At 36.0% G+C, this 26,903-nt stretch overlaps 1 protein-coding gene, 1 long non-coding RNA gene and 1 pseudogene across 2 annotated transcripts in view; all 3 read right to left on the bottom strand.

The window, feature by feature from the left end:
- Positions 1-16,939, bottom strand: part of LOC107662083 (terminal uridylyltransferase 7-like) — a 33,297-nt gene extending 16,358 nt beyond the window's left edge. The window contains exons 1-14 of the mRNA XM_016451964.1: positions 16,866-16,939; positions 14,938-15,245; positions 14,733-14,851; positions 12,704-12,811; positions 12,429-12,606; positions 12,250-12,338; positions 8,390-8,441; positions 8,039-8,108; positions 6,692-6,818; positions 6,435-6,554; positions 4,727-4,855; positions 4,406-4,583; positions 3,986-4,323; positions 1,902-2,126 (exon numbers count right to left, since the gene is read on the bottom strand). Of these exons, the coding sequence (XP_016307450.1) occupies positions 1,902-2,126; positions 3,986-4,323; positions 4,406-4,583; positions 4,727-4,855; positions 6,435-6,554; positions 6,692-6,818; positions 8,039-8,108; positions 8,390-8,441; positions 12,250-12,338; positions 12,429-12,606; positions 12,704-12,811; positions 14,733-14,851; positions 14,938-15,245; positions 16,866-16,888 (2,064 nt within the window). The 5' untranslated portion in view covers positions 16,889-16,939. The remainder of the gene's footprint in view (positions 1-1,901; positions 2,127-3,985; positions 4,324-4,405; positions 4,584-4,726; positions 4,856-6,434; positions 6,555-6,691; positions 6,819-8,038; positions 8,109-8,389; positions 8,442-12,249; positions 12,339-12,428; positions 12,607-12,703; positions 12,812-14,732; positions 14,852-14,937; positions 15,246-16,865) is intronic.
- A 10-nt stretch (positions 16,940-16,949) lies between these two features.
- Positions 16,950-22,738, bottom strand: LOC107662082 (phosphoserine aminotransferase-like; annotated as a pseudogene).
- A 2,213-nt stretch (positions 22,739-24,951) lies between these two features.
- Positions 24,952-25,329, bottom strand: LOC107662103 (uncharacterized). The gene is made up of 3 exons (XR_001631176.1): positions 25,307-25,329; positions 25,156-25,190; positions 24,952-25,048 (listed from the first exon to the last, which is right to left on the bottom strand). It is a non-coding gene; the product is annotated as an uncharacterized LOC107662103 (long non-coding RNA).
- Between the last annotated feature and the right edge of the window lie 1,574 nt (positions 25,330-26,903).

The raw sequence follows: 26,903 nt of genomic DNA, 5'->3' as shown, positions 1-26,903 counted from the left end.
TAGGTTACAGATTACAAGTTACCCTAATGTAATGGTAGTGTAACTTTTTTAATTACTTTATTAAAGTAATTTAACTGATTACTTTTTGATTACTTTTCTAAATTTCTAATGAATGTTTTCAACTGTTAGGGTTAACCTGTGCTCAACACGGATTACTGTCAGACTTCAAAATCCTTCATCACTTGAATTAAGATGATAGTAATTGAACACATCCACCACAAAATCAGACTTTAGTACCGCCTTTTACTTTGAGATTGATCAAGTTCAATGCAGATTTAAAATCATAAGAAATAGTTTACTAATACTGTTTTTGAAACTAAACTAAATCTTCGCATAACTACAGGAAACACTGCATCTAACAATGCTTTGGAAAAAAAACAGTTAATTAAAAAATTAAAAATAAAAACATATACATCAACCCAAATATGGTTATCTAATAAGCATGTGTCCTATTCTTTGTACTAAACTCCTGAAATATTGGTGTCTTTTTGAAACATTGGTGTCTGTTTGTATATGATATGACGATAGTTTTCTCAAAAGAAATTGTAAAATGCTCATGCAGTTCTAGAGATTGTTTACATGTTCATGTACTCATATATATTGAGGACAACCCTATTTTTTGTATGGCCATCACATAAAAAAATCCTTAGGCTGGGCACATGCAAAATAATTAAAAGTTCTCTCCTGAACTCCACATTCACTTCCATTTGAATTTTCAGTCTCTTTATTTTGCCCTGATATCTCTATGTCTATCACATGACTTTTATAGCCTACTCAAGATTTAACAAAACTATTCTTTCTAAATTGCTTACATGTCAAAATTAGTACAATAATAACTAGGCTACATCATTACAATATCTTTATAGAAAAATTCCAATACTGAACATGAGTAATTTTTTTCCCTTACAAAAATGAACCATGATTTTATTATAGTAAAAGTACAGTAACAATGTTTTTTTTTGGCAAATGGATTACCATTTGTATTTATTTTTACTACACATTCCATTGTTAAACTATGGATAGTGTAACAAAAACCATGATTAATCTGTGGTTACCATGGTTTAACAATAGGCTAACCATTGTCTTTGGATTTATAGTAAAATCATCGTTAGTTGTCTGCCCTATCTCCCCCTAAACCTATTATAAAACGATATGATTATTTGTCTGCTAAATTACTACTGTAACTTTACAATAGATAGCCTAATAATGATGTCCTTTAGGCTAGTATACAGTATTTTGAGTGATGACTATTTAGCAATGGGCTGCTATTGCTTAAAGACAGAACTACAATAGCATATTTACAGATTAATCTGACCTGCACTTGAAATCCTGAACAGTAGTTTTGCTTCTCTGCTCCACCTGTGCGCTTCCACAGTCCAATCCATTCTCAAATCTCTCGCATTGATTACTCTGATCGAAACCGTTTTCAAGTGTACTGACCTACTTTGGATTTATTCATCCAAAATGTGGCATATTCCTTGAAATTCCACGTTATAGGAGTTCCGTTTTTATGACTGGATTCTACGGACCACTCCGTGTTTTCCGCATTGCGGCCGTATGTCTCATATTTTAGAGTAGTCAATTTGGGAAAGAAATCAATTAAATCTAAATGTAGACACGTGTAAATATTCAAATGTAACCCCCTTTGTAATAGTTAACATTTTCATAAGTAACTAATTTAATTGCACATTTTTTCTTAGTAACTGTAACTGATTACAGTTACATTTATTTTGTAATTAAATTGCGTAACGCCGTTACATGTGACTAGTTACTCCCCAACACTGATTAAAACAACAATTGTGATATTATCGCACACCCCTAATTATGTGATTTGAAGGATTCGCATAGACATTCAAACTGACACTCAGTAGCCATGCATGTAAGAAAAGATGAATGTTTACCTTGCCATTACTGAAAAAGCGCTTGCTGAAGACATACTGAAAGGAGGGAGATTCAGATTTGGTAAACTCAGCTTTGGGTTTGGCTGGGATAGACGCTGCTTCCTCTGGGTCAGCCACATCAGACCCTACATCATCACTCATTTCCCGCTCAAACGGGAAGATCTCGTCGCCAGAATGATCACATCCAGATCCATCGAGCTCTATGTCATCATCGTCATCTTCACCCTATAAATTATCATTTGTTATTTTTAACTAATGCAAAAGCTAACTAATGTTTCTCCACTATTTTACAAAACCATATAGCTGAAACAACACTCCAAAGTACTAATCATTATATGTATCTTATTTCAACTGGAAAACATCCAAGTTGCTTAAAAAATTAGCACCTGAGCAGCTTGAACAGATCATGAAGAATCAATTTCCCAGGTCTAAACATACTGGAAAATGGGTAATTAATTTGTATCATTTTTATTTTTTATTTTAAGCTTTGGTAATCTTGCTATGTGCTTTTGAGATTTATTTATTTATTGGTTAATATTTCTATTTAGCGTTATTTTTATTTTAGTTTTAGAAATGTTAGTACTTAAGCTTAAGTTTTATTTCAGTTAGTTGGCAAGGCAAGTTTTTAAGTTTAACTATTTTATTTATTATGAAAATATACATAAACTTAAATAAAAAAAACAATGCTGAATTTTACTGTAATGAATTTGAACAGACATAGTTTGTTACTCCCAAATGTTGCTAAATTTAACCGTATGATGAAAAAGAAGGTTTTAGTAGTTTTGCTATGTGCTTTTATCTTTTTCTTAGTTCTCAGTCTTTAAATATATTTATTTTTAATATATTTATTTTTTCATTTCAATTTTAGTAAATTTGTTAATTTTATTTCATTTGTTTTTCAGTTTAAGTTTTTCATCTAAAATTTATATTTTATTTTATTTCAGCTTTATTTCAATGAACAAAAATGATTTTTAATGGTTTTAGTTAAAACCTCCAGAAAACCAAATCATTTTAATTTGTTTAGTCTTTAGTAGTTTTGCTGTCTTTTTTTTATTTATTTTTTTAAGTAATTTTGGTACTTCAGTTTTATTTCAGTTAGTTGCCAAGGCAAGGTTTTTTAATTTTTCATCTAGTATTTATATTTTATTTTATTTTGAATGAACAAAAATGACTTTTAATGGTTTTAGTAGGGCTGTGCCGGTACGAGTATCGGTACCGAAGTTCACGGGCAAATTCCAAATGGAAGTGATTTCCTCATTATCTTCAGCTGGCATGTTCCCGTGACAACGCAGCACGGTGTCCGTCAGCAGATTCGCTGATGGACACCCGCATAAAAAAAAAAAAATACATTTTATATTTTAAAAAGTTTTTAAAATATGCTTTATAATATATAAAAACTAATATATATAAAACTTTTTAAAATAAAAAATGTTTAATCTCGAATCGAATGCTGCGTTGTCAGTTGTCACGGGAACATGCCAGCTGAAGATAATGAGGAAATTACATCGCTCCCTTTGCCAAGTGCATTCCAAACGACTACATAATGGCACGCACGTGCCCTGCTCACTCCAAAGTCCCCCTCTCCAAGGGGATAGGGATGATCACTTCCATTTGGAATTTGCCTGTGAACCGTTTGGTACACGATACACGTACCGTTACACCCTTAAACTCTGAACACTAAACAAGTAATGTTCATGAAATATCTATGGAGCGGCCTGAAGTGTGCATATGAAGCAGACTCGCTCCCTCGGTCAAAATCGAGGGGTCGAGGGTCTGTCCATATAAACTTCCCTTGTCCACTTCACGAAGTGGAACGCACTTCAAAATCAGCGGGGATTCCCCCGAGGGGAAGTGCTCAGGGAAGTTCGCGAGTGCATGTCTAAAAGTGGAGTGGAACGCAGCCTATGTAGTCATTTGGAATGCACTTGGCACCACTCCAAGGGGATAGGGATGATCACTTCCATTTGGAATTTGCCACGTGAACTGTTCGGTACCGATACTCGTACCGGCACACCCCTAGGTTTTAGTTAAGACCACCAGAAAACCAAATAATAACGATCAATCCATTCACACTGATCACACACCTCAGTCTCCATGTCAGAGTCAGCTTCTTCCTCCTCATCCTGCTCCAGCTCAATCATGCAGTCCGAGTCCTCCAGATCTTCTGCACTATGCAGACTGGATCTCGCATGAGATCTTTCCAAATCCTCAGCTGGCACTTTTGTGCTTCTCTTCACTGAATCAATGTGATTCACAGCATTCACAGATTTGTCAGTTTGACTGTTTGAGCTGGCTTTCCCTGCTGTGCTTTTTGAAGGAGAAGCAAAATACTTGTAAGTTGTTTTGAGGCAATGCAACATATAGTCAAACATCATCTGACTATTCAACGTCCGAGCCACGTTCCTCTGGACGGCGAAAGGATCTGAGAAGAAAATAAGGATGAATATTAATGCGTTTCATATCTAGGAAGTGTATAAAAAAATATCACATGATGTCATGCATACCTTCTATTGCAATCCTCTTTTTGGGCCAGTCTTTCAGATCACGCCACAGGTCACTGTTTGTGCACACGCTAATGACTTTCTCAGGTATTTGAAATTCCAGTGAATAATATCGTAGTAACTCGACCCAAAGCTTCCCTAGCAATACAGGAGGGCTACGGCCTTTGAAAACCAGTGGACACTATTTAAAATAAGAATACAACCAGGACTACGAACCAATAGGTAAAAATATTGCATTCATTTTGTTGACTTTCTTTTGGCATCAAAGTTGTCTTCAAATTAAAGTCTGATATACAGATCAAGAATAAGTGGGAAGGTACTCACCTTTCCCTTCTTGACAGCTTTGTCTTTATCTTGAGAGGAATCATTTGAGGTTTGATCATAGACCCAAAGCACATGTCCTTTCTCAACTCCAATTAAGGAGAAACTCTTCAGTTTACTCATGGGCAAACCCTAAAACAGAACACAACATCAGTCTCTGCATATTACTGTAGGCTGTTTCAAAGATCAAACATAAATTAAACTCCCTCACAATGAAAACCAGTTCTTACAGGAGTTTGCACAATAAACGTTGGGGATACGTTTTGTATTACGTTTCTAAATAGTCTAATTTAAAGTGATACTTCACCCAAAAATTAAGATTTGTTGTTAATTTACTCACTCTCAGGCCATCCAAGATGCAGTTGACATTTTTTTTCTTGAGTAGAACAGTAAAAAAGATTTTTAGCTGAAACCGTGGTCCTTGTTGATTCATAAAATACAAGTCAATGGCTACGGGTTTTTTAATATAAAAATATCATATCAGAGAACACAAAATTAATACCCATGGCTTTGATGAAATATTGAGGCCTTATGAAGCGAAACAATTGGTCTGTGCAAGAATCTGAACATTATTTACAACATTATTAACTGTAATCCAGAACCTCAGGCAAACCAGGAAATCCAATTCTTTTCCACAAACTGGTTCTTTCCGACAGTTTGTTTCAATTAAATGGTTCAGTTCACCAGTTAATTTACTTAATCACGCAATGACATAACGTATACACAAATATATTCTTAAAAGCACCAGTCTAAAGCATATAAAGTGAATAAAATTGTCTTCTTAAGCTCACCTTTTTACATAAGCAATGAAACCATAAAAACTTTAATTCACACATGCGCATATCGGTCTTCGGTCCGAGTCAAACTGTTTTCTCAGTTCAGTGACTGTTGGAGGAACTGGAGCGCTGAATGAGTTCATTCATCATAGAAACAGATACGCTGTGTTTTGGCTCATTTCGAGTCAGACTGACTTTGAGGCGTCCGAAAGTGAGTTTTGATTGAGTAACTTGTAGATCTGTGTTGTTCGAACCGTAAACTGTTTCAGACAGTTCAGTCCGATTTGGTGAACTGGTTCAACTAGTTCACCAAAAAGAACCAGTTCAAAAGAATGATTCGTTTGCGAACCGGACATCACTCCGGACCATGTGCCTGAGGCTCTGGATTACAGGTAATAATGTTGTAAATAATATTTAGTATCTTGCACAGACTGATCATTTCGCTTCATCAGACCTGCATATACCGTCAGGAGCCACAGGTATTAATTTTGTGTTCCTTGATATGCTTTTTTTTTTATTCTCAAAAAAATGGGCAGTCGCTGATTTGCATTTTATGAATAAATAAGGACCACGGTTTCAGCTAAAAATCTTCTTTACTGTTCTACCGGACAAAAAAAAAGTCACCTACTTTCTGGATGGTTTGAGGGCGAGTAAATTAACCACGAATTTTCAATTTTGAGTGAAATATCCTTTTAAGTTTTGTCTCTCATGGGTGAACTCTTCATGGAAGTAAATGCTATACTGTTGTTTATCACATAGCTCTCTGAAATACTTGCATTTGGGTCCTGATCACCGTGTTGGGTTTTATTTTGCAATAATGACCGGCTGACTGCACATTGTCTCATTTTACCTCTTCATAAGGGTTCAGGATGCAATAATCAGGCTCTGGTCCTATAAACTTTTATCAGTTGATGTATTAATGTTGAAACACACACCACAGATTCTAGGTATGAAGGTAAGATGGGTTCTTTGCATCGCTGCAGGAAGCTGATGACCATGAGGGCAAAGCAGTAGGATGGAAGTCCACCTTCTTCCATCTGGTCCACACAACAAACCTAATTCACACACACAAAAAACATCACATATCATGAATGTTAAAAAGCATGAAGAAACCCTATAGAGAGACTACTATTTTTTTTTTTACCTAAAAACTATCTACTGAAAATAATGGAAGTGTACATGTCAGTCTCACCTTAGCCCAGTATCTAAAGCATACGACCAGCGGAGTAAGTTGTGGCTCTAGATTCGCCAGCTCAGCCAAATATGCTGTTGTCAAGCATGCACTTTCATTGCCTGCACTGACTTTGCAGATCAGACCACTTAATAGATACAAAAAACAGTAAATAAATAAAACCACATACAATTTTTCACTACAGTCAAAAAGTTTGGGATGAGTAAGATGTTTTAATGTTTTTGAAAGAAGTTTCTTCTGCTCACCAAGGCTGCATTACTTAAAACTTCATACTTCAAGTCCGCGTGAACCGGAAGTTGCTGCCGTCTTTATTTCAGTGTAGTGACGTATTTCCAGCTGAAACGGAATATTGAATAGAGGGCATGGTTTTATGTTTGCGCTCCTCCTCTCTGTCTCTCTCATAGCAATCTAACGGTTGGAGGGGTGTGTTTAAGGATATTCGGCCCAAGCCGTCAAACTGACGTCATCAGAAAAGGAATGCCATTCCAGAGTGGAAGTAAATGTTCAGATTTTGATTAAAGATTACGAAGACAAACAATTTTTTTCAGCGGATTAACTTGCACAGATTAATTGTTTACATCAAGACTAGCAATGTGCGCTAGTAAAGTAAATAGTCAATTTTGATTTCATGCAGACTTTAAAAATACAGTAAAAACAGTAATATTGTGAAATACTATTACAATTTAAAATAATAGTTTAAATACATTTAATAATGCATTTTATTCCTGTGATGTTATTATCTATTTTGAAATCACCTGTGTTGATTCATATTTTTGTAGAATCCATGATACAATTTTTTTCAGGATTCTTTGATGAATTCATGAAATTTATTTAAAGCTGCAGTCCGTAACTTTTGGCGCTCTAGCGGTTAATAAACAGAACTGTGTGCGTCTTGCGGAAGAACACCGTAGCCAGAGCTGCTTCTCTCTGTTTATGTCTATGACGAATCACGCAGGTACTGGGCTACTCCGCAGCGGTTCCACCAGTACCAGTCTGAAATAGTCAGAATATAAACACTTATTATAAGTGAAGTACTGTAGTGATTCAGGATAAGCCAAAAAAAGAATAAAGCCATGATGTACTCGCTTATTATATTAATTTTGTAAATTTTGAACACAAAAAAAGTTACGGACTGCAGCTTTAAAATAGAAATCTTTTGTAACATTATTAAATGTCTTTATTCACAGTTTTGATCAATTTAACGCATCCTTGCTGAGTAAAAGTAAACAAAATATAAAAATATCTTACTGACCCCAAACATTTACAAGGTAAAGTATACACACATTTAAAAGCAGGTAACTTCATATATAAACTTTGTAAAAGAATAATAAGCAAGGAAACACAGACCTAGATTTCTCTTTGCACACAACTACAGGCATCCTCCTATAGAAGTCACCCTCGACGCTGACAAAAAGAGCTGCAAAAATGAAACAGATAATAAAAATTGTATTCTATATTGATGGTGCTTTATTCTGAATGCTTAAAAAGTATGCTAAACAGTATACATTTATGAAATTACAATCATACTGCTTATCAGCAATAGCAAAAAAAAAAGTATCAGTGTGTAACTCCATACCCTGCTCTTTTTTCACCATAGCCAATTTAAACACTGTTCCTTACTAATGTATTTCTGCAGTCTATGCTTTTTTCACTTTACAGTTGTCCATTTCTTTCACTGCTTTTCACTTTTAAACTTACCACTTTTAGAGAGATGCTCTTGAGCCACGAGCAGAACATCAGGATGCTGGAACTGATGAGAAATTTTTTTTTCTTAATTAGAAAACACTTATTGACCAAACTTCAAAATTGTGCATCTTTGTAAAACATGTAATCAAATAACTCTCAAAAAAGTGCAGACGATTTGGGGTTTGTGAAAGGAATCTAATTGGGCTCTCAAACACATATGCCATGGTTTATGTGTTTGCTGTCAAACTGTAATCACAGCAAACTGAGATAATTTGCCTAAATGTCAGTGATAATTAGCAGTGTATCACAGGTTTGAGCCAATATTATATCTCACCTTCCGTGAGGCATAGACCGTGTAATCCTATAATAACTGAAAAGACTAAAGTTCACTTCATGCTAGATTGAATCAAGTTGTTGTGGCACTGCAAGTCTTGCTAGAATTCCATAATACAGACACAAATGTAGTTTAAAAAATAAAGAAACAGCAAGTATTGTTTTGAGGATGCCTAGCTTGAAAGTTTGATAGATTAGATAGATGTTGCTAGCACATTGCTAGCATGATTTAACATTTTGTTATCATGTTTTTAGCATGTTGATAACATGTTGCTAGCATGTTTCTAGCATGATTAACATGTTGCTAGCATGTGTTAGCACGATTTGCATGTTGCTTACATAATTCTAATGTGATTACTGTTAACATGTTGCTAGCATGTTCATAACAACTAGCATCTTTCTAGCATGATTTGCATTTTGCTAGCATGATTAGCATGCTGCTAACATGTTTCTAACATGATTAACAGGTAGTTAACATGTATAGTGTGTTTAACATCTTGCTAATGCAGGGCTCCAGACTGCGACCATTTTACGACCATTTTTTCTGCCTGTGCGACTACATTTTCCCATATTCCCCCGCCCAAATGTTCACGCAAAGAAAGAAGGCGTAACCTTATTGTTGCTGCCACTGCCGCTGCCATGTTGTGAAGACGCTGTGTGTTTCATTGCGAAAGTTTCGCGCATCAAGGGGGCGCTATGCGGAGAATATAATCTCTTTTGGATGAGCGCTCGCTGTTCACTTTCACTTTCGATTTCGCGATCACATGCGCTCTGTGTAAAGGAAGATCAGATATTTGTCAATGAGCTCAGGATCTGTTAAGCAGCAAATCCTCCAGCATGGTCTGTCAGCCATCTCTCCTCTCAACCCGTGATCAGTTTGACTCCTGCAGCTCGTGTTGGATGCAGGGTTGTCAAGTCTGCTTTTTTTTTTTTTTCTCGATGGAATTGGGCTACTTTTAAACTGTTGCCCTGGCTTGATTTCCCCCCGTTGGTTAAAGGCAGGGCCAGCCCGTTGCATAGGCGAAATAGGCAAATGTTTAAGGGGCGCCCAAATGTGTTAAGTTTTTTACATTTTTTTATTATTATTAAATAATATTACTATAATTAGGGGTGCACTATATATCGACATATAATCGATATTGCATTATGGCTTAATGCCATAGTCATATCGCAAAGGCTGTGATTAAATTAAATAAAAATACCTATGCGCTGCAGTTTTCAATGTGTTCCAGTGCAGCCCATGACACGCAGCGCTTCACTCTGAAACATGCAGCGCATTTACTTATTTGCTGGCAAACCACCAAAATAAAAGCAGTTTAATATTTGAATTTGAGCAGAGATGCACGGACCGTTTTTTCTTCTTCTCTGTAAATGGCATTAGAAGCCAGAGACGCAAAGAGGAGAAAATACATTATCAGGCAGAGCAAGCTCACTGTTCACGATGAGTGAAGTATGAATGTATCTCTGAGGTGAACTGACTGTGTTAAGAAACAGTTTAGATGGTATTTTCCTTTCATCTTGCCTCTGTATAATGCAATAATAATAATAATAATAATAATAATAATAATAATGATAACTATGCACACGTTTGTAATGATTGGGAAGGTTGCTGTCACGTCACGTGACAAAAGAACGGACGACTCGAAAGATGAACTAATCAATTCTCTTTCCGGCTCAGACTGCATTGGTTAAGCTTATGGGGCTGTCACGTGATGAACGAACGACTCAAACCCGAAGACTTGTCAGATAAGAGGTGAGGTGAGCTAGCATAGACTAAAGATCCAGGTAAACAATGAATATTTTCTGTTTCTTATAGCATTATATAGTTTTTAGCATTATATAGTTATATAGTCTTGTTTGTAGTGTGATCAATGTTTGCGTAAATACGTAGTAGATGTGTTAGGGAACATTTTAATTACATTTTGCTCAAATGAACGAAATGACTCGAAGATTCTTTCATTTTGCTGAACGAGACTCAAAGATCTGAGTCGGTAAAATGATCCGAACTTCCCATCACTAGCATTTAGTGTTTCCAATGCATCACTGCTGTTCCTTAAGCGCCACCTGCTGACAGAGAGTGAATTTGCATTTTCATTCAGCCCATCTGCTGTTTGGTATGTTTTATGTAGCCTAATTTCACAAAGCTAAAGTCAAACCATTCTGTTTTTGCTTCAGGTTTTGAAATTATACAGTCTAATTTAGATCAAAATATAATGAAGCAACTAACCATATTCTTCCTACTCATATTTTCATTCTTTCTTGTCTTTTGCTTAAATAAAATACATTAAAAATCAGTATTGGATTCTGCCATGAAAAGTTAAGATCAGTGCATCCCTAAATTTATGAAAGTCTGAAATGAAGAAATTAAGACTTAAATGTTAATATTGTAGCTGCCTTTGGACGATAAAGTTCTCTAATTTAAAAAGCTAGTTGAGTTAATGTCCGTTTATTTATTTATTTTTTGTGCAACCTTCTTATTTATATGTAATTTGTTTTATATCATAAAGCTATGCAGCTATTCTGTGTGAATGATCGGTGGTGGAATTGGCTGCGATGCAAGGGGCACCAGCTAAAATCTTGCCTAGGGCACCAAATTGGTCAGGGCTGGCCCTGGTTAAAGGTTTGAAGTGTTGCATAAATTACATTTGACTGAAATGCTTGTATTGAAACATTTGCATTCTACCTATGATAAAACTGTGCTAGATATTATGTTTTGTGAAGAAGGGCCACTGGTAGGAAGCTTTTTAGCTGTGTTTATGATCAATATGCATAACAGTGACTGTAAAATATGTATATTAGGTATGGAAATGACATATTTTGAGTTTTGATATTTGAGATTGCGCTACTTTGGGCGCTTTCGGCATTACTTTAACCACCAACCACACCCCAGCCCCCCGCCCCGCACCCACTGTCCTCTTTTTGGAAAACTAAAATATGGTCACCCTACTTTATCCCCTGGTTTCACAGACTAGGTTTAAGCCTGAACCCAAACTAAAATACATGTCTGAGCTGTTTTAACTGACAAAAAAAAAAAAAACTTGCACTGACATATCTTAAAATATGTGTCATTGATTTACCTCAGATGCACAAAGTAATGTTTTTTTTTCTAAGGCATGTTTACAAAAGCTACTTAAATGTGCTAATTGAACAATGGCCTAATTCTGGCTTAATCTAAGCCTTGTCTGTGAAACCAGGCCTATAAGTCTTATTGTACAAAAGTTTTGACCCCTTCAGTGAAAGTCTATTGGACTTTTAAGCTGCTGCTTCTTTTTAGTCTTCTTCGTCTTCTGAGACTAAATTTTAACATGTCTCCCAGAGTTTTCAAGCTACACCCACCAAACTCAGTTCAGCCCTTCAGACTGTATTTTCATAAAACGGATGATCAAAACTACAGTAAATCAGTAGGTCAGTTGGCTTTCTCAAGCCAACCTAAAAAATATAAATATAAAAGCATTTACTTATATCAAACTCATAGGCCAAAATAGCATATATTAAAATGCAAACTGTGAGAATATTTGTGATAAGCGCTTTCTACTCACATGGGATGGAAACTTTACATCAATGTTTACATCAGAGTCTTTGAAGCCAAATTTGGTGCAGGAAGATCCATATAATCTGAACTGGCAACCTGCAGGGGAAACGAGAATACAGAGGTATTGAAAAAGCATTGAATAAAGGATTCAGTGAGCTTTGAATGTACCGCTGTGATGTTACACACCTGGAAGGACAGGCTGTAGGACTTTCTCAACGAGAGTGAGGACGTTTTGCCGTTGTTTCAAATCCTGATCGTTTAAACTGAACTCAGCGATCACACTTTCCAGAGCCAAGCTGATTGAATGACACTGGGGTTTTCCAGGAGGTGGGATGTTCAACAGCAGCGTCAGCTTCTGCAGTTCCTGTAAAGAGGAGACAAATTTCAACTTTAAATGCCAAGCACAGATGTTTGAGTCTGCTAACATCTTGATCATAATTTGGTAATATGTGATTCCGTACCTTGGCTTTCTTCCTGTGGGCTCTTTCTCTGATGTGATTGATCGCTGGTGACATGTCTTCACAGTACACCTTACATTTCTCACATCTGAACTTCAGACAGATGCTTGACTAATAAAAATGCATAAAAAGAACCCAAATTATATTATGTGAAGAAATATGATCAATGTACTGTACACTACTGTTCAACTGTTTTGGGTCAGTAAGATTTTTTTTGTGAAAGGAAGTAATACTTTTATTCAGCAAGGATGCATTAAATTAATCAAAAGTGACAGTAATAACATTCATAATGTTACAAAACATTTTTGTTTCAAATAAATGCTGTCCTTTTGAACTTTCTATTCACCAAAGAATTCTGATATCAAATGTATCATAGTTTTCATTAAAAAAAAAAACAATTGAAGCGGCACAACTGTTTTCAACACTGATAATCAGAAAGGTTTCTTGAGCAGCAAATCAGCATATTAGAATGATTTCTGAAGGATCATGTGACATTGAAGACTGGAGTAATGATGCTGAAGACAACAGTAATACAGCAATAAATTACATTTTACAATATATTTAAAAATTTTAAATTGTAATAATATTTCACAATATTACTGTTTTTTTCTGTACTTTTTTAACAAATGAATGCAGTTTTGGAGAGCAAAACCTTTTACAACAAATTTTCAAACTTCTTACAAAACTTTTTTGAATGGTAGTGCATTTATCTGCTGTATGATATGCTATGGCAACAAATATACAGCACAAATAATTGCAAATATGTAGTACAGTAATACCATGGTGCTCTTTAAAGTACCCTGTAAAGACTATGGTACATTAATATGGTATTCCTTCAGTACCATGGAGTACCTCTTTTTCAAATCGTAAAATTTTTCCCAAAATGCTATTTAAACTGCTTAAAGCAATAGTTTGCCCAAAAAATGAACATTTATTCACCCTCAGGCTGTCCAAGATGTAGATGAGTTTGTTTCTTCATCAGAACAGATTTGGAGAAATGTAGCATTGCATTACTTGCTCACCAAGGGATCCTCTGTAGTGAATGGGTGCCGTCAGAATGAGAGTCCAAACAGCTGATAAAAACATCACAATAATCCACACCACTCCAGTCCATCAATTAACATCTTGTTAAGGGAAAAGCTGCATGCTTGTACAAAACAGACATATTATTAAGACATTTTAACTTCAAGCTGTTGCTTCAAGCTAAGATTCAAGTCCTCTATTGATAATATTGCTTTCTACATTTACATTTACATTTAGTCATTTAGCAGTCGCTTTTATCCAAAGCGACTTATAAATGAGGACAATGGAAGCAATCAAAATCAACAAAAGAGCAATGATATGCAAGTGCTATAACAAGTCTCTGTTAGCTTAACACAGTACACGTAGCAAGTTTTTTTTTAATAAAATTATAAAATAAATAAAAAGAAAACAAATAGAATAGAAAAAGAATAGAGCACGCTAGTGTTAGATGCCTTTTTTGCTTTTGTTAATTATATAATAAATAAAAAGAAAACAAATAGATAGAATACAAAAAGATTAGAAAAGCTAGTGTTAGTTTTTTTTTTTTTAAGAAAACAAGCAGTAAATGAATAGCGTGCAAGTCTAAAAGGGACAAGTTTTTTTTTTTAAAGAACAGAATTAGAATAGAGAGTGCTAGAGTTAGAGGGTCAAATAAAGATGGAAGAGATGTGTTTTTAGCCGATTCTTGAAGATGGCTAAGGACTCAGCTGCTCGGATGGAATTTGAGGGGAACACAAGATGTTAACTGATGTACTGGAGTCGTGTGGATTACTTGTGGATTATTGTTATGTTTTTATCAGCTGTTTGGACTCATTCTGACGGCACCCATTCACTGCAGAGAATCCGTTGGTGAGCAAGTGATGCAATGCTAAATTTCTCTAAATCTGATGAAGAAACAAACTCATCTACATCTTGGATGTCTTGAGGGTGAGTACTTTTTCAGCCAATTTTCATTTTTGGGTGAACTATTCAAACTATTCAACTATACAACTATTCGAACTATACAAACCTCTTTAGGGTCACAGTCACTGCCTTCTGCTTCCAAGCACAGCTGTAAAACGTCCCGTCTAGTGAGGCAGCTTTCAATCGAGACAATTCTGCTATTCTCCCTCCAGCTCTGCATGCTGTCTGATAGACAGACAAGATGTAGACAGATATTAGCTACATTTTTAATCTCACTGTTTCATTACATGACAGGTTTTAATGCATTTTACCAAGCCTGTCATGTTTCTGTCCATCTCGCTGTCGTTCTCTCCAGTTCCTCCGGTCAGCAGGTGAACCCTTCTGGATTCGGTCCTTGTGAGAAGGACTTTGTCCAAACGCTCGTCCCTCAGGAGAGCCGCATGACTGCGAGGCTTTGGCTCTTCTGTTGTGACCCCGCTTTGTTTTAGGACTGTAACTGCGTTCATGGTTCACACTGTCCTGTCCCAACGGGCTCCTCCAGCTCTCAGCTTCATCTGCTTCCTTCGGTCTCCTGTATCGTGGAGAAAACTTCCTGTTTCCCTTAGCAGCCATTGTCGATCTGGATTAATGGGTGGGAACCAAGATCAATACGAGGAAGAATAAAAACGGAATTTGAAATCTCAATGTAATGAGAAACCACTCCCATCACAGTCACTAAACTCAGTCATTTTGATTATGAGGATTGCAAAGTGAAGTGAGGTGATCATATTTGCTGAATGAAATCAGACATTTTGTTTCATACTATTTTTGGGATGCTTACTCCAAAAATAGTTTTGCTCTATAGTAGGGTAACCATACGTCCCATTTTCCCAGGACGCGTCCTGGCCAGGATTTCTATATTGCCTAAAATATCTAGGTTTTGGCTTTGTTTGCATGTGCAGACCGATCGGTGTATAACATCAAAATACCTCGAGAGCATTTTGAAAGCATAAGGAACCGTCTGTATGGTATTTTGATGTCATACACCGATCGGTCTGCACATGCAAACAAAGCCAAAACCTAGATATTTTAGGCAATATAGAAATCCTGGCCAGGACGCGTCCTGGGAAAATGGCACGTATGGTCACCCTACTCTATAGCACATCACACTTTCTCATAAAATATGATGCATTCTGTAGCAATTTCACTTTCGACAACCATTCGTAAGGTGAAGACATCTTGTATTATCCCCTAATCAGCAGAACTGCCACAAAGACATGATTCCTGTCTTCCCCTGAGAGAGATTACAACTATTTGTTCAATTCTCACTCTGATTTTCACATGTATAAAAAAAAGAGACTTGAGACATTTTATGCTTAATCCACTTTAAGGTTTGAATTATGGGGGGAAGCTTATTTATGCACATGTGTTTATGTAAAGGTCTTTGAGTATTTTAATAAATTGTTCTACTCCTTTGATGATTTTAAGGTAAATGATACATTTGAAATAATTTTGTCATTTTGACATTTGACCGTTTTTGTTACTTTAAACAAATGCATTTATATATGTGATGAAAATATTTTTCAACATCATCAAATCACGTAACACTGGAGATTTCAAAATTTTTTAAGATGCAGAGCTGCGTAATAATCCTTAATATTATCAAGTAATTCATACAAATTCTTTATGAATGTTGTCGTGCCGCCGGTCTGATCATGCAAGTTTAGTAACATTACTTGAATCTCATATTAGTTCCAAAGAATGACTGAAATTCCCATTTTGCACACATTTTTTAACTGTGGCAGTGGGAATTATTTTTATGGATCAAAGAAAGCGAAACATGTCGCGCAGCATTTATACGTGCTTGTTGTCAAAATAACAACCCTGAAGTAAAAGACGAGTCGCTGTGCTTTCCCTCGAGGACAAAGGGCAGCTCGGAAGGAGTGTCATGCACGAGTCAAAATAACGTTACATGAACAACACCACAACAGCCTAAATAAAGTGAACATGCCGAACTCACCCAATTTAAAATCAGTTGTGCTTTATAAATGTGAGCGCGACATCCCGTGAAATCTTCCCGTCAACTGTAACATGCAGGTGCCAGAGCATTAACAAGTCTGATACTGACCCAAACTCACTTCCGCTGCACTTCAAATGTGTCAAATCAGCTGACGTTCATCTGTATGAAATTATTAAGAGAATAAAATTACCCATGTTGCTCTTAATCAAGCATAAATAAAGAAAAATTGTAATACTGTACTTTTTAAGTGACAAGCTTGACATTTAATATTGAAATCGCCGTCTCATTCGATATGCAGTTGTTTTGATCTTCCACTTCCGGGTCTTACGTGACGTCAAAATAAAAGCTGCTTCTAGTGATATGCCTGGAGCTGATCCGTGCTGGTCGCTGAGGGAATACTTCAACTTCACGCTGTTGATCACCGTATCGGCTTTCACTGTGGACGAAGCGGAGTCCAGCCCGGGGTTGTCACATATGATTGCCGCAAGCCCGCCGGACACTCCTTCGTCAAATCTGCCGGCCGCGCCGTTCTCAAGCCCGCCAACCTCTGCTCACTCAAGCCCTCCATGTGTTTTGCTGTGAAAGTGCAACTACTTTGTTATTACACATCTTCTGAAAAAGTACTAAATTTCTGGATCAAAACGCGGTGAAGAAGCAGAAACAAGCGATCGCATATGTAAGCAGATGCATATGTAAAATAACTAATAAATAACCTAACGTTACTGAATGAAATGTCAGCCCAGGAAGTGGTATAGGACTGTGCAAGCTTTGGGGGTGCTGATGGACTCGATCTACTTCATCTATGTTTTGATCTTCGTTCTGAACCTTATCCAATTTTCTCAGCTTTTTCTTTACAATGTTTCTTTTTTATGAAATAATCTAAAGCACCTTCTGTGCAATGGAAAGGTTCCATGGATGGTAAATGTTCTGAGCAGTTCTTGATTCTTTTTGGAGGGCGGTTCAATTAAATTTAGTTCTGTTGTGACAACTTTCTGACAGTTAAGCATGGTAATGTACATGACAATGTTAATGTGTTTGGTCTTGGCGGAATAGATCTGCTACACTGCTGCTGTTGTGGCAGAGCAAGTGCCGAGACATGCTACTGCCAATAGATCCACAACATGCTACTGTGAGAAATACTGCTGCATATAGGGCTGCACGATTAATCGAATACGATTGTCATACGCATCTTGTCAGTAAAGCCGGTTCTGTAATCAGTAGTAAATCTCCATCACCTGCTTTCAGATGGAGCAGTATTTACTACACAGAGCCGTAGTTCACTGACAAGCTACGCAAAAAAATTACAGACGATATAATTGTGCGATTATGAAATCGTTAGCGATAATGACGGCTGTTTGCGTAGCTTCTCAGTGAACTACGGCTCTGTGTAGTAAATGCTGCCCCATCTGAAAGCATGTGAAAATATCACATTAATAACATGTTTTTACTCCAAACTCACTTCATAACGTCAGTTGAGTGTTGAAATAAATCCTTCTGTGAGATGATGTGGCTTCTTTTACACAGAATAAGGCACGCGACATATTTCATAGTATTCTAAGCAGTGATAAAGTCTATGTCGATTAGCATTGCATTATTATATACTTTATTATAATGAAAATTATAATAAGACTAACTCAGATAGATAAACCATATATTGTCATAGTCGTGTGTTTATTAGTTACGTTGAATCAATGAAAGCAGTTATATCTTCTGTTTATTCAGCTACTGCTATTGGGATTTAATGGGTTTCTTCTGCGGGGCGTTTTTGGAGTTTCAGTGCGAGAGCGCCCTCTGGCCGATTTACTACTGATCACAGAACCGTGCTTCACTGACAAGATGCGCATGACAATCGTAGCTTTTGCCTAATCGCCATTGCGATTTCATTACGATTTATCGTACAGCCCTAGCTGCATGTATAATATATATGGAATCACCCCGTAGCAGATCTCTACAGGTGGAGCTGGGGAAGGTGGAGGGTTTCTGAAGTGCGCTGCAACTGCTACAGCAAGCACTAGCCAAGTATTTCAATGTTGAGCAGCAAGCTCATTGGCTGCTGATACAAAAAAGAACCAATCAGCTGCGCCATGTGATAATGATGTCATTATGTCAGATTGAGTTAGACCTATTGGACTGCACCATCAAGAGTTTCATGACAGAACTTGGACTTATTTTAAATTGTAATAATATTTCACAATATTATTATTTTTACTGCATTTGAGCAAATAAATGCAGCCAGCCTTAGTGAGCATACGAGACTTTTCAAAAGTCAAAAATCAACTGCTGCTTGACTAAGCTTTTGTAGTTATTGTTTTTCTTGATTACAGCTACCTAGAATTGGCGAGCTGACAATAATGTTAGTAATTTAAATGAAGACTACAGAGGCACAGTATGATGAACAAAGAAAAGCCATACCTGAAGCATGGAGGAGTGTTGTAGAGCGAGTTATTGCCAGCCTGCACCTGATAATCCAGTATAATAGGGCACTCTTTCAAAGCCTTGCCCATCAAATCCTCTCTGACAATGACAACTGTCACACCAGCACACCCAACATTCTTCTGTGCACCGGCAAATATCAGACCAAACTGTAGAAACGAACAGAGACTCACAGCATTAATAACCATTTAGGTTATATCTGTGAAAACTACAGCTACTACAGTATTATTTACTATACTAAAGTAGTAAGTTTAATGAACTACTGTGCTACTTTTATTATAAAGACGACGAACATGAAGTATCACCAACCTTCGACACATCTACTGGCCTGGAGAGGAAGTTGGATGACATCACTGACAAGAACCACTCCTTTAGTGTCCGGGATGAAGTTAAACTCAACGCCGTGCACGGTCTCATTGCAGCAGTAGACGTAAGATGCTGAAGGATTTAGTGACCAAGTGCTACTGTCTGGTATTTCTGTGAAAATAAAGTTTGCTTCATCACCACAAGTCATGTGATGTTCAAAGCTGTGCAGCCCCTTCTGAAAAAATATTTCTTTTTTAAATGTACAATTGTAGTATATTTCATCTAAGTATATTTTTAAACTGTACTTGCAGATATAATATTTATGAAATAAAATGCCACTTAAGTGTACTTTCATGGCTATGTGAACTTAAGTAGACTTTGCAATCATGTACAATGAAAAGCTTTATTAAAGTACATTTTAAATCTTTATGTTTCAATAATCTTTTGTCATGCTTTAAAGAAGTACATTTGTTTGGATATGTTGACTAATATACTAAAATACATGTAAACCATTTGATAATAATTTTAACTAATTTAAAAGCAAGTTAAAATATTTTAAATAAATTTAAATTTAAACTTTATGATTACAAAACAAGTAACTGCAAATATATTTAAATGCATAACACAAATGTCAATAGAAATGGCATTAAAGTATATTTTAGCTTACCATAAATGCTTGTCGGTACATTAAGCAATAACTTTAACCATTTTTCAAAGACAATAAAGTCAACTATGAAAATGCATGTAAAGATGTGCTAAAGTCCTACTTAAGTGAAGTGCATTTTAAATTTTAACAAGTTTGCTGATTTATGTATATTCATTCAAAGTATACTGTTTCCATAGGAAGCAAAAGTATGCTAAAGTGTACTTCACAAGGGACCCACCAATTATTTTGGAAAAAATGTCAAATATACAGGATAGATTGAACAGATTTCACACACAAGATCATCTGTTCTTAATAAAGCACCTCTCAGCAATGAAAATATAGCTGTACTCTAATTACTTACTGGTGTAGCTATCCAGTTTTGGATGAATCACTTTCACTTTTCCATACTTCTCTGCCTCTTTGGCTGCCTTTGCAGACCACGTCCCTGTGACCAGATAATCAGCACACCTGTCCTCCTTCAGCCCAATCAGATTCAGAGGAACCCCGCTGAACTGTCCCGAGCCTCCGCCTTGCAGGAACAGTATCTTATAGCTTTCAGGGACATTCCTGTTCAGAGTGAATGCAAAGTATATGGATTTTGAATGAAGACATCTCCCATTTCTAGTTGAGGGACAGATGTAAACACTCACAGAAGTTCACGGAGAAGGTTTTCAGTAGTGTTTATAATCTTGGAGAAATCAGACGATCTGTGGCTCATTTCTGGATGCAAGAGAGAAATAAACACCTCAGAAACATTGCATTACACACAGAAATTAAAACATTAAAAATGCAGATCCTTACCAAGAATGCTTATCCCAGTGCCACTGCAATCCAGCAGCTCCTTCTGTGCTTGGAGTAAAACCTAAGAATAGAAAAATATCCAATAAATACTTTTTTTCATCCAAAACAGGTTTGCTTTGCCTTTACTACCATTAACAAAAGGTCTTTAGAACTGGCTTTTAAATGAATTGATCACTCAGAAATGAAAATCTGCTGAAAATGTCCTCACCCTCAGGCCATCCAAGATGCAGATGATTTTGTTTCTTTATGGGAACAAATTTGGAGAAATGTAGCAAAGCATCACTTACTCACCAATGGATCCTCTGCAGTGAATGAGTGCCATCAGAATGAAAGTCCAATCAGATGATAAAAACATCAAACTAATCCACAAGTAATCTCCAGTCCATCAGTTAATGTAAGGGTAAAAGCTGCATGTTTGCCAGAAACAAATTATTAATTAAGATGCTTTTAACTTCAATCTGTTGCTTCCAGCTAAAATATGAGTCCTCTGTCCATAATATTGCTTTCTCCAGTTTAAAAAAAAAGAAAAAAAAAGTAATCTTGTCTGAATCAGGATAAATATGCACAGATCAAGCACCGTTTACAAGCAAAACAGTTCTAAACAAATACGTTGGTGGAAAGGGGGATGGACTTTTTTCACCAGTGTTCCACCAGTATTATGGATTATGGACTCATATTTTGGCCAGAGGTGATGTTTTTAAAGTTAAAACTTACAAACACACAACTTTTCTCTTCACAAGACATTAACTGATGGACTGGAGTGGTGTATTACTTGTGGATTATTGTGATGTTTTTATCAGTTGTTTGGACTCTCATTCTGACGGCACCCATTCACTGCACAGGATCCATTGCTGAGCAAGTGATGTAATGCTACATTTCTCCAAATCCAAATCAACCTCAGTGAAAGATAAAAGGCTGGACACGACTTATGTGAAACCAATGTGAAATCGCCCAAGCAATCAGTAAAAACTTTCATCATCTTCATCATTTACAACAGGCAGCACTGAAGAGACGAAGCTAAAAACCTGAAGTTCTTGTTAATTAAACAACCAACAACACTTCGGTCAGAGTTAGCGACCTAATAAGAAATGGCATGCTACTACTAATAAAAAAAACGATTCAACTAGCAAACTATTCAGAGACGCGCAGAGCCTGATCTTTAGCATTTTACATAAATCAAAACATGTCTTTCTGTGGCAAATTAAATGCGCTCTGAACCGATTTCTGTGTTTGAATATACTAATATGTGTATTTTAAATTTAAACATGTTTGCTTTTTTTATGCATCCAGCGAGTTGCACTTCAGTCAACAGGCGAATCTGAATGCCAAGTTGCGGCTGATGCAACATTGGCACATGCAGACCAGCAAAACGCAAGTGTTGTTTTAATGCTTACAGCGCATCCAAAACCTGCATCCCAAATCATGCACAACGTTTTTGCACATTACAGCATCGTAAAACAGTTCTGCATGCCGATTTTGCATGCACACTTGTGGCGGTTTGTAGTTGATAGATAGATAGATAGATAAATAGATAGATAGATAGATAGATAGATAGATAGATGATGTAACGTTAATCGTAGAGTTCTGATCTATGATCACGCAGCATTATTTACGCTACACAATGCGAAGACGCAGAAACTGTTTTGCAAAAATATAATCAACTTTTACAGTGTAATATTTTTACCAATATTTTGGGGATGCACTTACCGACTGTGGAAGTTTAGCTGGTCCCGCTCCGAAATTGATGGTCTGTTTCTTCTCCATGTTTCAATAAAACTGTTTATTATGGCCGTGGGATTTAAATCTTTCTGAAACTCCTCCACTTGACCTACTTTTCTCTAAGTTATTTGGACAGACACTATTATTCTCTTTACACATGATTACACCTGATGTGCAAGTTTCCTGCTTGTTTTTATTGGCTCACGGTATTCGGAGCCTCTGCTTTCGGCTGTTTGATTGGATGGTGTGTTTGTGGCGTTGCTGCGAGTGACTCGTGCGTTTCGCTTCATTAAATATTCATGAGCCTCTGGGCCACTATGCATAAAAAAAGTTTTGACTTTTTCCCCGTTTTTTTTTTTCTTTGCAAATCTGAGAACAAATTGAGAAGTGTGAGTTATCTTCTGAAACTTTAGGATAAATGTCTTCATGGTACTATTTTTTTCTCTCTCTGAAGGATCCTTTTCCCTAGTTTTTTCCTTTAAGATCCTAGTTTTGGATCTTATTGAATTTCATTGAACATTTTTAAACACGTTTGTTCACTAGTACCTTTCCTTGAGGATTTTACTTATATATATATATATATTTTTTTTACTTAGGCCTATGTTTTTCCCTTTTCATTTGAATTAAGATACATTTATTTTCTGTAAAGTGATTTGCAAATATGGAGGAGCAAATCTGCAGAAATTAAAAATATATATTGTTATTATTTTTTATTTATTTTTCCTTCATGATTTTATTTTGCTTTTTTTATATTTATTATTTATTTTTAAATTCATTTTTATTTAATTTAATTATACATTTATTTATTGTTCTCTTTATTCCCACACGTATTTATTTATACCTTTATTAATTTAAACATTATTTATTTATTTATATTTATTGTTATAATTATTCATTTCTGCAGGTTTCGTCCTCCATAGTTACTTACCTATTGAAATCATTTTGAGAGCCATATATAATGTTGTATTGTTTCAGCAGATGGCAGTATTTTGCAGAAAATTGGAGGAGAGATTACAAGTTTTTTACAAGATTCTCTTCCTGATTTCCACAAGGGTCAGTTATAATCAATCTGTAATCGAGGAATTTCTGTAGTCTAATTTTTTCATGTATTTTTATTTTTTTATTCCGAAAAAAGCTAATCTGCAAACAGAACCTGGTAAAAGCTCAACATCAGTCCGTCTGAAATCAACCACCCCAAAATATCAACACCTACTGAAGTTTTAATAAAATGTTTCATACATTTTCAATAACTTTTAATGTGTAAAAACTATGTACACGCACACATGAAATGCAATAAAATGCTTGAAAAATAAAGTCATTCTTAAAAGTCATTAAAGTCATTCTGTCATGGGACAAATGTAAGCCAAAGTAAAAGAGGAAAACAGTGCAACATGTCATTTATGACTTTTCCAGCTGTTTGTAATTACAGAACAAGGAGTTTTAAAACTTTTAAGACAGGGATTGCACTCCGGGTTCTATTCAAAAACATATTTTACAAAGCATAACTAGAAAATGTTACCAACTACAGAAATTCCCACAGGTATTTTAAAAGGGTTCGCCCAAATATGAAAACTTTGTCATCGGTTACTCACCCTCGTGTCACTCTAAACCAGGGGTGTCAAACTCAGTTCCTGGAGCGCCGCAGCCCTGCAGAGTTTAGTTCCAACCCTGCTCCAACACACATACCATGTAGTTTTAAAATAAGTCTAAAGGACCTGATTAGCTGGATCAGGTGTGTTTAATTAGGGTTGGAGCTAAACCCTGCAGGGCTGCGGCCCTCTAGGAATTGAGTTCGACACCCCTGCTCTAAACCCACAAGACTTTTGTTTGTCTTTGAAACATCGATGAAGATATTTTGAGATTTCTGTCCTTCCACTGAAAGGTCACACAACCGAAACTTTGACGACTCAAATTCATAAAGACATCATAAAAGTAATTCATGAGGTTTGTTCTGGTAATTGTTTCTCTTATGAAAGCTTGGATTACTGGATTACTCTCATGATGGAAGGACAGAAATCAGTCCATGTAAAGCGATATTAAAATATGTGTTCTGAGTTTGTCACACAACAGAAAAATGTGCTATTAACCACACTGTAAAAAAATTTCACCCCTTTCAACTTAAAAACGTAAGTTTTGTGGCTGCCTTAAAATTTTAAGTTAAAGCAACTTAAAAGTACAAGTCATTTCAACTCACTAATTTAAATCTTGCCTAGTGCTGAATTGTTTTATTGAAGTTCATTTGACTTTACAATATTTGCTGTTTTAACTTAAGTTCAAAATTTTTTACATACATTTTCTAGTTATGATAATGTAAACTTTATTTTAGATCCAGATAAAAAAAATATATAGAGTGATTAATTAATGACAGAATTTTCATTTTTGGGTGAACTATCCGTTTAATAGGCCAAACCACACTGACCGGTGGATCTGCATCTCCAGTCGCAGCGAAATCGTTTCCTTGCTCCTACATCCTCCACCCTATGACCCGGACACCAATCGAACTCAGCTGTCTAATGATCTAATGACAGAAATGTAGGGGAAAAAATCAGAAGTCGTTGAAATGTTGGCTTATCTTAATAAGATATGGTTTATATTCTTTATTTAGTACATAAATGCAAAACTTACCCTTCATCAAGTCTCAGACTCAGTCAAATGTTTGCCTATAAAAAGAGAAAAACATGTAAGGGGAAAAAAAAAACTTTAAAGTGGTTCAAATATTGACTTATCTTAAGATATAGTTTATACTCTTTATTTGGTACAGGAATGCAAAACTTACCCCTCATCCAGTCTCAGACAAACAATGCCTGTAAATTGAAAAAATACAATAAAATAAAATAAAAAAATACAAAAAATTATGTAGGGAGAAAAAAAAAAAATAAATAAATAAATTGCCCATCTTAACGATGTTTAACAGGTGGAGAAACAAATATGTGTCAAATCTCAAACGTTACATTACAATCTGCAGTGCTAATGCAGCACAGCGGCCACCGTATCAGAAATGCAAAACTTGAAAGGTAACTGTTAAAAACAGTTCGGAAAACAATGACAGAACATAACTAGTTCTGCTCAATTCTGCTAAAATTACAATAATCTCCCAAAAATGATGTTACACAAGCATTCACTCAGCTCATCCACGTTGAATATGCTTCTTCGCGCGCAGCCCAACGGACAGCTTCCTCAAGTTCATGAGTCGTTCTTCTGAAATTCCTTCGCGGTTTAGTTAGTTCGCTGTGAGACTAATGTCTAGATTTGCTGAATATTTATTTATTTTTTTCTTGGAAAGGACTCTGATATTAAATTCATGTACAAATTTGACTCCTGCGCATGAATCCATGTTCAGAGATTTGGCCGGTTAGTGCCAAAAAGTTACAACTTCAAATGTTAAGTTCACTGAACTAAATTGGGCTCTTTGAATTTCAGTAACATTAAACTGACTTAAAAAAATCAAGTTGAATCTAGTATAACTTATATAAACAAGTTGAAATTGCTTCAATTATTTTTATGAGTTAAAGTAACTTAAAAACATAAGTTGTCATGGCTTTTTCATCATATCATTTTTTACAGTGCACCCAGCCAAATTTGAATGATAAAAAAAAACGCCAAGTAAATAAAATATCAAAATCTTGGAAAAATAAGTAACGTTAGGACTCTGCTCTCAAAAGCTGGGGGCGTGTCCGCTGTTGGCACTGAAACCACTGGAACTCGGCTTCTCTCAACTGTCAAATACCACTACAACCTGAATGGATGCTACTGATGCTACCTCTAGTAGCTTAATTGGATTTATACATCCAGAGAATATACCCGAGAATCAACCTCATCCCACTGGGTCTGCAACAGAATGGTCTTTTTTTTTTCTTCTGACACGCTCTCTCTCTCTCTCTCTGGTTTTTAACCAACTTGTTCAGGTGCATACCGCCACCTACCGTACCGGGGTGTGCAACTTCAGGGCTTCATGTACTTAGCATAGTTATAATACAAAAAAAACACAAAAAAACAATAATATATATATATATATATAATAAAAATTTCCTATATACTGTGCTCTAACCCTGTATCTTTAAGAAAATTAAAGAGAGCCTTACTACATTCCCACATTTTCTCATCTGCCCCCAAAATCCCCTTCAAACTCCATTCTTGTTCCAACTCATATATCTTATCTTGCAAGATCCTCCTTTCTGCATTATATTTTTTACACCTCATAATAATATGCTCCACATTTTCTGGAACATTACATTCATCACAATTATCTGATATGCATTTTCCCATTAAAAACAGGGTTGATTTTAAACCAGTATGTCCAAGTCTTAATCTTGATATAATCACTTCTTCTCTTCTGCATTTCCCTTTAAAAGCCTTGACGTTAATCGATTTCT

This window comes from Sinocyclocheilus anshuiensis, unplaced genomic scaffold (assembly GCF_001515605.1).
Source record: "Sinocyclocheilus anshuiensis isolate Anshui unplaced genomic scaffold, SAMN03320099.WGS_v1.1 scaffold431, whole genome shotgun sequence".
NCBI classification, from domain to species: domain Eukaryota; kingdom Metazoa; phylum Chordata; class Actinopteri; order Cypriniformes; family Cyprinidae; genus Sinocyclocheilus; species Sinocyclocheilus anshuiensis.
The sequence above is the reverse complement of the archived record's forward strand: the minus strand, read 5'-3'. Positions and strand labels throughout refer to the sequence as shown.